This window comes from Bombina bombina, chromosome 1 (genome assembly GCF_027579735.1).
Source record: "Bombina bombina isolate aBomBom1 chromosome 1, aBomBom1.pri, whole genome shotgun sequence".
Taxonomy (NCBI): domain Eukaryota; kingdom Metazoa; phylum Chordata; class Amphibia; order Anura; family Bombinatoridae; genus Bombina; species Bombina bombina.
Window position 1 is genome coordinate 164,623,436 of NC_069499.1, and position 13,249 is coordinate 164,636,684.

A 13,249-nucleotide genomic window follows, 5' to 3' on the forward strand; every position below is an offset into this window, starting at 1 on the left:
CTTTATTATGCATTTACAACTCTCATCTGTGATTGACTTGTCCAGTGTAGCTGTTTCAGCCACACTGGACATGTGCATATATATACACACACACACACACATATATATATATATATATATATATATATATATATATATATATATATATATATATATATATATATATATATATACTAAACTACTTAACTTACATCTATGACTATGTTAATGAATTTTTCTTCATGCTTTTAAACAAAACATAATCAGGGAGATTACGAGTTGTTCGTTCGTGTTTTAAAGCTTAAAAAATGGTAATTTCAGCGTTAAAACAGCAACGCAGCCACTCGTAAAAATTACGTTTTTTCATGGGATTCCCATAGAGCTGCCATTATGAGTTTTGCGGTAAGGCTCAAAACCTTGCGTTACACCTTATAACGACAAGATCCGTACCGCCATCTGAAAACCCATAACTAAACTGTTACAAAGTACACTAACACCCATAAACTACCTAATAACCCCTAAACCGAGGTCCTCCTGCATCCCAAATACTATATTAACGTTATTAAACCCTAATCTGCCGCTCCCAACATCACTGCCACAAATAAAATTTATTAACCCCTATTCCGCCGCTCTCCGACATTATCACCACTATACTAAAGTTATTAACCCCTATTCCACCGCTCCCCGACACCACTGCCACTATAATAAACCTATTAACCCCCTAAACCACAAGCCTCCACAACGAAATATACTAAATTAAACTATTAATCCCTAAACTGAAAGCCCCAACATTGCAATAAACTAATTTAAACTAGTAATCCCTAAACCTAATGCCCCCCTACGTTTATATTAAAATTACAATTTCCCTATCTTAAATTAAATTTAAACTTACCTGTCAAATTAAAAAAAAAAAGTTTAAACTAACAATTAAACTAATATAACTATTAAACTAAAATTGAACTAACTACCAATTAAAGAAAACTAAAATACACATTAAAAAAATCCTAACACTACTATAAAAATTACAAAGTATCTAATTACAAAAAATAAAAAATACTAAATTTCAAAAAATAACAAACACTAAATTACAAAAACAAACAAACAAAATTATCAAAAATAAAAAAGAATTACACCTAATCTAATAGCCCTATAAAAATTAAAAGCCCACCCAAAATACCCCCCCAGCCTACAATAAACTACTAACAGCCCTTAAAAGGGCCTTTTGTAGGGCATTACCCTAAGTTAAACAGCTCTTTTACCTGTAAAAAAAATAAAAAGACCCCCCCAACAGTAAAACCCACCACCCAACCAACCCCCCAAAATAAAAATAAAAATAACTCTAACAAAAACCTAAGCTACCCATTGCTCTGAAAAGGGCATTTGTATGGGCATTGCCCTTAAAAGGGCATTTAGCTCTTTTAAGAAAAGCCCAAACCCTAAACAAACAAAAACCCACCCTAAAAAAAGTTTAAAAAAATCCTAACACTAACCCCCGAAGATCCACTTACAGTTTCTGAAGTCCGGACATCCAGGCGGCGATAAGTCTTCATCCAGGCGGCGAGTTCTTCATCCACCCAGGCGGCATCTTCTATCTTCATCCAGGCTGCATCTTCTATCTTCATCCCGGCGGCGTCTTCTATCTTCATCTCAGCGGCACGAAGCGGGTCCATCCAAAAGATATTTGGCGCGGAGCATCCTCTTCATACTGTCGCCACCGTACACTGAATCTTCAATGCCTTTTCAAAATGGCGTCCCTTGCATTCCTATTGGTTGATTTGATAGGATGAGAGCTACTGAACTCCTATTGGCTGTTCAAATCAGCCAATAGGATGAGAGCTACTGAAATTCTATTGGCTGATTAGAACAGCCAAAAGAATTTCAGAAGTTCTCATCCTATTGGCTGTTTTGAACAGCCAATAGGATTTCAGTAGCTCTTATCCTATTGGCTGATTTGAATTTCCAAAATCAAATCAGCCAATAGGAATGCAAGGGATGCCATTTTGAAAAGGCTCCCTTGCATTGAACTTTCAGTATATGGCGGCGACCGTATGAAAAGGATGCTCCGCGCTGGATGTCTTCAGGATGGACCCGCTCCGCGCCGCTGGGATGAAGATAGAAGGCGCCGCCGGGATGAAGATAGAAGATGCCGCCATGATGAAGATGGGGCCGCCTGGATGAAGATGGAGCCGCCGGGATGAAGATCCTTCAAGCGGGACTTCAGCAACTGTGAGTACCTAAAGAAGGGTTAGTGTTAATGTTTTTTGGGTGATTTCTTTTTTTAGATTAGAGGTTGGGCATTTCTTAAAAGAGCTAAATTCCCTTTTAAGGGCAAGAAAAAGAGCTAAATGACCTTTAAAGGGCAATGCCCATACTTATGCCCTTTTCAGGGCAATGGGTAGCTTAGGTTTTTTTAGATAGTTTTTTTATTTTGTGGGTTTGGGGGGGTGGGGTTTTGTAATGTTAGTGGGTCTTTGTATTTTTGTTTCGAAAAAGAGCTGATTTCTTTAGGGCAATGCCTTACAAAAGGCCCTTTTAAGGGCAATTTGTAGTTTATTATAGATTAGGTTTCTTTTATTTTGGTTTTTTTTTTTAATGGGTATTAGAATAGGAAATTTTTTTATTATTTTGGATAATTAATTTGTTATTTTGTGTATTTTTTTTTTCTTTTTTGTTGTGGGTTTTTCTTTTTAGAAAAGCCATTTTTTATTTTTCATGGGCAGCAAAAGAGCTGTATGCCCTTTTAAGGGCAATGCCCATACAAATGCCCTTTTCAGGGCAATGGGTAGATTAGGTTTTACTTTATTTTTATTTTGTGTGTTTGGGGGATGGGGGTTTGTATACTGTTAGGGAGTGTTTGTTTTTCTTTTGTAGAAAAAGAGCTGATTTTTTTTAGGGCAATGCCCCTTTTAAGGGCCCTTGGTAATTTATTATAGATTCGGGTTTTCTTATTTTGGGGTGTTTTTTTTTTTTAAAGGGTATTAGAATAGGAATATGTTTTATGGTTTTGGACAATTTTGTTTGTTATTTTTTGTAATGGTAGTTTTTTTTTATTTTTTTTAATTTTAGTGTTTTTTTATTTTTTGTAATGTTAGGTTTTAATGTAAGGCAGCTTAGGTTTTATTTCACAGGTAAGTTTTTATTTATTTTAACTAGGTAGCTAGTAAATAGTTAATAACTATATACTAACTAGTCTACCTAGTTAAAATATATACAAACTTACCTGTGAAATAAAAATAAAACCTAAGCTAGCAACAATATAACTTTTAGTTATTTTGTAGCTAGCTTAGGTTTTATTTCACAGGTATGTACAGTATGTATTTAGTTTTAAATAGGTACTATTTAGTTAATAATTGTAACTTTAATTTAGCTCTATTTTAATTATGTTAAAGTTAGGGGGGGTTAGGGTTACTGTTAGGGTTACGGTTAGGTATAGGGGTTAATATAGTTTAATTTAGGTTGTTGGGATTTGGGGGGCTGGCGGTTTAGGGGTTAATAGTTTTATTTAGTAGTAGTGATGTGGGAGGCCAGAGGTTTAGGGTTTAATAACTTTATTTAGTGGCGGCAATGTCGGGGAGCAGCGGAATAGGGGTTAATAAATTTATTATAGTGTGGGCGATGTTGGGGTGCAGGGGAATAGGAGTTAATAACTTTAGTGGCAGCAATATCTGGTGCGGCAGATTAGGGGTTAATATATTTATTTTGGGGGCAGCGATGTCAGGGAGCGGTAGATTATGGGTTAATAACATTATGTAGGTGGCGGCGATGTCAGGGGCGGCAGATTAGGGGTATTTTGACATGGGGTTTATGTTAGGGTGTTAGGTTTAAACGTAACTCTTTTTTTTCCCCATAGACATCAATGGGGCTGCGTTACGGAGCTTTTCATTCCGCGATCGCAGGTGTTTTTTATAACCCGCTCTCCCCATTGATGTCTATGGGGAAAGCGTGCACGAGCACGTCAAATCAGCGCTTGTATTTTGTGTGGTATGGAGCTCAACGCAACCATATCGCACGCACAATCCGGCTGTTTCAAAACTTGTAATGGCAGCTCAATGGAGTGTGAAATAACGCAACTTTTGTTGCGTTTGTTTCGCACCCCGTTGCGCCCATAATCTACCTGTCTTTTACCTAATTATGAATTGTTTTATTATATAATATTTAAATATTAATGATAGGTATGTTATATGTAAAACATCAGTTTGCAATTATTTATATGATTATATGTGTGTTTAACATGTTTTAAATATGTTTCATATTTTGAAATATTAGTTTTAAAGGGCGTTTTATCCTTTATGCCTAGGAGAGTGAGACATACAGCTCAGTGCATTATTAGCTGCATACAGCAAGGTAAAAGCCGTTAATGGGCTAGAGAAACCAACATTCTGCTGCTGTACTTTCCTAAACACAAAATGAACATCCAACAGCTTTAGAAACTGACAGTTGGTGTTATCGTTCTCAGCAGTAAATTTAGCCTCAGTGTTTTGTGAGAGGTAAAATATTTGAAATATTATTTTTAGTGGACAAACGTATATAGCTAATAAATTTAAATTTTTATCACATAGATAATTTTGTATATTTATAGCATGCATTTTAGAGCAGTAAAGGGATACTAAATCCCAAAAAAATATTTCATGATTCAGAGCATGACATTTTAAGCAACTTTCTAATTTACCCCTATTATCAATTTTTCTTCGTTCTCTTGCTATCTGTATTTAAAAAGCAGCAATGTAAAGCTTAGGAGCCTGTCCATTGTGGTCCAGAACCTGGGTTATGCTTGCTTATTGGTTGGCTGAATGTAGTCACTAATAAGCAAGCTCTATCCAAGGTGCTGGACGTAAAAGAGGCCGGCTCCTAAGCTTTTACATTCCTATTTTTAAAATAAAGACAGCAAGAGAACAAAGAAAATGTGATAATATGAGTAAATTAGAAAGTTACTTACAATTGTATGCTCTATCTGAATCATGAAAGAAAAAAACTTTGGTTTAGTATCCCTTTAACTATAATAATATTATTTATGTCAGTTTTGAGAGGGGCCTAGAACGTAACTTACCATTGACTTACATTATGTAATGTATATATAGTACTTCAATAATAGTTCACACCTGTGTTTTGTTTATATATAAATACATTTATATTTGAGTCAAATCCGCAGGTAAAACTTGGACTTCATAACAGCAGTTATGAAGCAGCGGTCTAAAGACCGCTGCTCCATAACCCTGTCCGCCTGCTGTGTGCAGGTGGACAGGAATTGCCACAATTCAACCCGATTGAGTACGATCGGGTTGATTGACACCCCCTGCTGGCGGCTGATTGGCCGCGAGTCTGCAGGGGGCGGCTCTCCGCATTCAGCGATGTCTGTCGGACCTGATCCGCACTGTCGGATCAGGTCCGACAGACATTTAATAATTCGGCCTCATAGTCATGTTAAATATTCACTTTCAAGCACAATCATGTAAACTATTGATTAATGTAGAAAATAACTGTTTAATTAATGTGCTTTTATTTTGAAAAAAAAAATACATAACTAACAGTCGATAAAAGTAGTACGTTAAAAAAGAAAAAGTAAAATAGCCTAAAAATATTGGCTTCAGAAGATTTTTTTAACAGTTACAGAACTGGACAATAAACATCACCATAGCAACTGGAAAGTTTTCTGAATAATAAAACATGTGCAGCTTTTTGGTACCCGTGAGAGCATGATAAAAGACATCCCATGTGCCAAGCAAGATTAATTACTATCCTCTTAGTAATGCTGATGTCTTTTATTCTGAGCAGACGTGTGATATTAATATATCCACACCAGACAAGTGGCTCCTCTAATTTCTCTATTTCTGGTTGCGTAACATGAGATGGAAAATTGGCAGGGATTTTAGAAAAAGAAAAAAAGGATACTATCTTTAAACATATTGCTTTTTAGCTTTTAGAGCAAATGTGTGATATTATTTTTTACTCGTTAAACAAAACACACTTTTGTAATGAAGTCAACAAAGAAAAAGCCAAACTCTAACAAGTTTAAATGGTACAACTGGATCCATGATAAACATTGCAGTGAAGGTAAATTACTGAATTAGGTGATTCATATATGTTTGCAATAAGTTTTGGCAGCAATTGTATGAATATACTGTACACCACACAAATATATTATCATGTGAATTAATTATGGGCAGCGAGTCCAGAGTAGCACCTCTGTGTGGTGCTCTACAGAAAAACAATTGGGGGTCGATCCGATATAAATCGTCGCCCGCAAAAGCCGGCGACGCCAATATTTGCGCGGGTTTGGTATCACATATACGGCGTAACCTAGAAGTTACGCCCGTATATTTCTGCCGTTGCCCGCAGTTTTTTGGGCCATAGGCAGGTATACCAAACCCACGCAGTTTGGTATCCAATATGCAGCGTAAGGACTTACGTGGCGAAAATGGAGAAAACTTACTCCATTTTCACCTCGCCACAAAAAGCAGCCGTAAGAAGCCTTACGCTGACTATTGGAGCCCCGTAACTCCCTAAACTGGCTGCTAAAATAAACCTAACACCTAACGCATGCGCAATGTCTATCTCCCTGTCAACCGCGATCTGCTAAAATAAACCTAACACCTAACGCATGCGCAATGTCTATCTCCCTGTCAACCGCGATCTGCTAAAATAAACCTAACACCTAACGCATGCTCAATGTCTATCTCCCTGTCAACCGCGACCCCCCCCCCCCGAAATCCCTAATAAAGTTATTACCCCCTAAACCGCCGCTCCCGGACCCCGCCGCCATCTACATAAACTAACCCCCTACTGTGAGCCTCTAAAACCGCCGCCATCTACCTTATCTATCCCCTAATCTGACCCCTTACACCGCCGCCACCTATATAAAAATTATTAACCCCTAATCTAATCCCCCTATACCGCCGCCAGCTATATTAATATTATTAACCCCTAATGTAAGCCCCTTACACCGCCGCCATCTCTATTAAAATGATTAACCCCTAATTTAATCTACCTACCCCGCCGCCAGCTATATTATCTATATTAACCCTAAGTATATTATAGTTAATATAGGTATTACATTATATATATTAACTATATTAACCCTAATTATATTAGGGTTAATATAGTTAATATAGTTACTATAGTATTTATATTAACTATATTAACTCTATCTAACCCTAACACCCCTAACTAAATTTATATTAAATTAATCTAATTCATTTATAAACTAAAATATTCCTATTTAAATCTAAATACTTACCTATAAAATAAACCCTAAGATAGCTACAATATAATTAATAATTACATTGTAGCTATGTTAGGGTTAATATTTATTTTACAGGTAAATTGTTAATTATTTTAACTAGGTATAATAGATATTAAATAGTTATTAACTATTTAATATCTACCTAGTTAAAATAATTACCCAATTACCTGTAAAATAAATCCTAACCTAAGTTACAAATACACCTACACTATCAATAAATTTAATAAACTACAAACATCTATCTAAAAATACAATTAAATTAACTAAACTAAATTACAAAAAAAAACAAACACTAAATTACAAAAAATAAAAAAAAGATTACAAGATATTTAAGCTAATTACACCTATTCTAAGCCCCCTAATAAAATAATAAACCCCCAAAATAAAAAAAATTCCCCGCCCTATTCTAAATTAAACAAATTTCAAAGCTCTTTACCTTACCAGCCCTTAAAAGGGCCTTTTGTGGGGCATGCCCCAAAGAATTCAGCTCTTTTGCATACAACAAATACAATCCCCCCCCCCATTACAACCCACCACCCACATACCCCTATTCTAAAACCACCCAAACCCCCCTTAAAAAAGCCTAACACTACCCCCCTGAAGATCTCCCTACCTTGTCTTCACCACACCGGGCCGAACTCCTGATCCGATCCGGGCGATGTCTTCCTCCAAGCGGCAAAGAAGAATTCTTCCTCCGGCGATGTCTTCCTCCAAGCGGCAAAGAAGAATTCTTCCTCCGGCGACGTCTTCCTCCAAGCGGCAGCAAAGTCTTCATTCTTCCGGCGGCATCTTCAATCTTCTTTCTTCGCTCCGCCGCCGCGGAGCATCCATCCTGGCCGACTGCTGTACTTGGAATGAGGTACCTTTAAATGACGTCATCCAAGATGGCGTCCGCCGAATTCCGATTGGCTGATAGGATTCTATCAGCCAATCGGAATTAAGTTAGAAAAATCTGATTGGCTGATTGAATCAGCCAATCAGATTTAAGTTCAATCCGATTGGCTGATCCAATCAGCCAATCAGATTGAGCTTGCATTCTATTGGCTGTTCCGATCAGCCAATAGAATGCGAGCTCAATCTGATTGGCTGTTCGGATCAGCCAATCGGATTGAACTTGAATCTGATTGGCTGATTCAATCAGCCAATCAGATTTTTCTAACTTAATTCCGATTGGCTGATAGAATCCTATCAGCCAATCGGAATTCGGCGGACGCCATCTTGGATGACATCATTTAAAGGTACCTCATTCCAAGTACAGCAGTCGGCCAGGATGGATGCTCCGCGGCGGCGGAGCGAAGAAAGAAGATTGAAGATGCCGCCGGAAGAATGAAGACTTTACTGCCGCTTGGAGGAAGACGTCGCCGGAGGAAGAATTCTTCTTTGCCGCTTGGAGGAAGACATCGCCGGAGGAAGAATTCTTCTTTGCCGCTTGGAGGAAGACATCGCCCGGATCGGATCAGGAGTTCGGCCCGGTGTGGTGAAGACAAGGTAGGGAGATCTTCAGGGGGGGTAGTGTTAGGCTTTTTTAAGGGGGGTTTGGGTGGTTTTAGAATAGGGGTATGTGGGTGGTGGGTTGTAATGGGGGGGGGGGGATTGTATTTGTTGTATGCAAAAGAGCTGAATTCTTTGGGGCATGCCCCACAAAAGGCCCTTTTAAGGGCTGGTAAGGTAAAGAGCTTTGAAATTTGTTTAATTTAGAATAGGGCAGGGAATTTTTTTTATTTTGGGGGTTTATTATTTTATTAGGGGGCTTAGAATAGGTGTAATTAGCTTAAATATCTTGTAATCTTTTTTTTATTTTTTGTAATTTAGTGTTTTTTTTTTGTAATTTAGTTTAGTTAATTTAATTGTATTTTTAGATAGATGTTTGTAGTTTATTAAATTTATTGATAGTGTAGGTGTATTTGTAACTTAGGTTAGGATTTATTTTACAGGTAATTGGGTAATTATTTTAACTAGGTAGATATTAAATAGTTAATAACTATTTAATATCTATTATACCTAGTTAAAATAATTAACAATTTACCTGTAAAATAAATATTAACCCTAACATAGCTACAATGTAATTATTAATTATATTGTAGCTATCTTAGGGTTTGTTTTATAGGTAAGTATTTAGATTTAAATAGGAATATTTTAGTTTATAAATGAATTAGATTAATTTAATATAAATTTAGTTAGGGGTGTTAGGGTTAGATAGAGTTAATATAGTTAATATAAATACTATAGTAACTATATTAACTATATTAACCCTAATATAATTAGGGTTAATATAGTTAATATATATAATGTAATACCTATATTAACTATAATATACTTAGGGTTAATATAGATAATATAGCTGGCGGCGGGGTAGGTAGATTAAATTAGGGGTTAATCATTTTAATAGAGATGGCGGCGGTGTAAGGGGCTTACATTAGGGGTTAATAATTTTAATATAGATGGCGGCGGTGTTAGGGGCTCACTTTAGGGGGTTATAGATATAATATAGCTGGCGGCGGGGTACGGGAGCGGCGGTTTAGGGGTTAATAACTTTATTAGGTTGCGGCGGGGTACGGGAGCGGCGGTTTAGGGGTTAATAGCTTTTTTATTGTTAGGATAGTGAGGGGGGATAGCGGATAGAGGGTTAGACGTGTCGGGCTATGTTAGGGAGGCGTGTTAGACAGTGCGGGCTATGTTAGGGAGGCGTGTTAGACAGTGCGGGCTATGTTAGGGAGGCGTGTTAGACAGTGCGGGCTATGTTAGGGAGGCATGTTAGACAGTGCGGGTGTTTTAGACTTTAGTCAGGTTTTATAGGCGCCGGCAGTTTCTAACGTGCCGCAAGTCACTGGCGACGCCAGAAATTTGTACTTACGCAGATTTCTGGACATCGCTGGTTTGTCAGACTTACGGCACGTTAGCATCTGACGGCGACCTATATGGGATAGCTCGAGTTGCGAGCTGAAACTGCGGGCGACGCCGGTTCCCTCACTTGCGCCGCAAACTGCGATCTATATCGGATCGCGCCCCTAAATTCTGATCTGGATAAAAAGGAGTGTGCACCTCGCTGGACTGTATGCTGTCTCAGTGGGACAGACCTCAGAAATTGGGACTGTCCTGCACAAATTGGAACAGTTGGGAGGTCTGGTCAGGGTTCCTGGATCTGTTGAGCAATGTGCTAATTGTAATCACCAAACTGATTATTTAGATCTCCTTAGCTGTGAGCTAGTTTTTTTCTAAAAATGAAAAGATATTGGCTTAGATTACAAGTGGAACGCATAATTATGTGTGCAATCTTAGAGCTTCTATTTATGTGGTCATAAATTCAAAGGATTTCTTTTTTATCACTCTAGCAAAAGTCTATTGTGTGCTAACATCTGCATGTCTGATAGTGCAGTGCACTAAATCCCTCACATAATAAACTTCTATTAGGGCCTATCTAGTTATGCTTTTCAGCAAAAGATACTAAGCGAACAAAATCTTTTAAAATTGCATTCTATATGAATTATGATTTTTTCATTTTGACTTTCATTTCCCTTTTACTGTCGTATTTTTTATCATAATATAGTTTGAGAAAAAATAAAAAATAAATTACAGATGGGCTAACATGCTAGCTTGTTGATGAGGTTTATGAAAAAGACATGACACCCAATTTATTATTATTAATTATTATGATAGACCACAGACTTTTAAAAAAACTTTCCTTTTTACTTTTATAATCAAGCTTGCTTCATTCTCTTGCTATTGTTTGTTGAAGATGCAGCAATTCATTACTGGGAGCTAGCTGAACACATCAGTTGAGAAAATGACAGGAGACATGTATTTGCAGCCAACAATCAGCAGCTAGCTCCCAATAGTGTTTTGCTGCGCCTGAGTCTACCTATGTATGCTTTTCAATAAAGGATACCAAGAGAACAACACAAATGAGATACTAATAATACACTGGAACGCTGTTTAAAATTGCATTGTCATTTTGACTTTACTGTCTTTTTAAGGTAGCATATTTCCACACATGGAAGATAAATAAAATATACTATCTACAAAAACTTTTGGAACTTTAGTCATATTACCTCAGGCTATTTAAACATTTATTTATTTTAACACATTTGTAGTAATTTTTTCTTGACTTTTTAGGTTAACAGGAGTTTAAAAGTAAATAAACTATATTATCATATTAATTAACAATATTTAACAAAAGCTATATAAAGTCAGATATTGAAAAACTTTATTTGTAACTATGTGTGACAGTGTCACAGTCACTGTCAAAGTATATCAAATATTTGCTGTTTCATTTGTAATTATTTCTAAGATGTTAGTAATATAATGTTCTTGTTTCTGTTTTTTAGTACTGGATAAATGAGTACACATCTACCTTGGGAATTGGTGTATTTCATTCAGGGATAGAAATATATGGCAGAGGTAAGTGCTTGCTTTCTATTTGGGTGCAATATTTGAGTGGATAAGACAGGTATAGGCCACAGGACAAAGCAGTGTGTAATAGCCAGTATGTACAATGATAGGTATAGGCCACAGGACACAACAGTGTGTAATAGACAGTAAGTACAATGATAGGTATAGGACACAGGACACAACAGTGTGTAATAGACAGTAGGCACAATGACAGGTATAGGACACAGGACACAGTAGTGTAATAGCCAGAAGGTACAGTGACAGGTATAGGACACAGGACACAGCAGTGTGTAATAGCCAGTAGGTACAGTGACAGGTATAGGCCACGGGACACAGCAGTGTGTAATAGACAGTAGGCACAATGATAGGTATAGGCCACAGGACACAGCAGTGTGTAATAGCCAGTAGGTACAATGACAGGTATAGGACACAGGACACAGCAGTGTGTAATAGACAGTATGTACAATGATAGGTATAGGCCACAGGACACAGCAGTGTGTAATAGCCAGAAGGTACAATGACAGGTATAGACCACAGGACACAGCAGTGTGCAATAGCCAGTAGGCACAATGATAGGTATAGGCCACAGGACACAGTAGTGTGTAATAGACAGTAGGCACAATGATAGGTATAGGCCACAGGACACAGCAGTGTGTAATAGCCAGTAGGCACAATGATAGGTATAGGCCACAGGACACAGCAGTGTGTAATAGACAGTAGGCACAATGATAGGTATAGGCCACAGGACACAGTAGTGTGTAATAGACAGTAGGCACAATGATAGGTATAGGCCACAGGACACAGCAGTGTGTAATAGCCAGTAGGTACAATGATAGGTATAGGCCACAGGACACAGCAGTGTGTAATAGACAGTATGTACAATGACAGGTATAGACCACAGGACACAACAGTGTGTAATAGACAGTAGGTACAATGACAGGTATAGACCACAGGACACAGCAGTGTATAATAGACAGTAGGTACAATGATAGGTATAGACCACAGGACACAACAGTGTGTAATAGACAGTATGTACAATGACAGGTATAGACCACAGGACACAGCAGTGTATAATAGACAGTAGGTACAATGACAGGTATAGACCACAGGACACAGCAGTGTGTAATAGACAGTAGGCACAATGATAGGTATAGGCCACAGGACACAGCAGTGTGTAATAGACAGTAGGTACAATGACAGGTATAGGCCACAGGACACAGCAGTGTGTAATAGCCAGTAGGCACAATGATAGGTATAGGCCACAGGACACAGCAGTGTGTAATAGACAGTAGGCACAATGACAGGTATAGGCCACAGGACACAGCAGTGTGCAATAGCCAGTAGGTACAATGACAGGTATAGGACACAGGACACAGCAGTGTGTAATAGACAGTATGTACAATGATAGGTATAGGCCACAGGACACAGCAGTGTGTAATAGCCAGTAGGTACAATGACAGGTATAGACCACAGGACACAGCAGTGTGCAATAGCCAGTAGGTACAATGACAGGTATAGGACACAGGACACAGCAGTGTGTAATAGACAGTAGGCACAATGATAGGTATAGGCCACAGGACACAGCAGTGTGCAATAGCCAGTAGGTACAATGACAGGTATAGGACACAGGACACAGCAGTG

At 37.8% G+C, this 13,249-nt stretch overlaps 1 protein-coding gene across 1 annotated transcript in view; it reads left to right on the plus strand.

Moving 5' to 3' along the window:
* The first annotated feature begins 369 nt into the window (after positions 1–369).
* Positions 370–13,249, plus strand: part of DESI2 (desumoylating isopeptidase 2) — a 58,507-nt gene continuing 45,627 nt past the window's right edge. Inside the window, exons 1-2 of the mRNA XM_053711285.1 lie at positions 370–381; positions 11,545–11,617. Coding sequence (XP_053567260.1) covers positions 370–381; positions 11,545–11,617 — 85 coding nt within the window. The remainder of the gene's footprint in view (positions 382–11,544; positions 11,618–13,249) is intronic.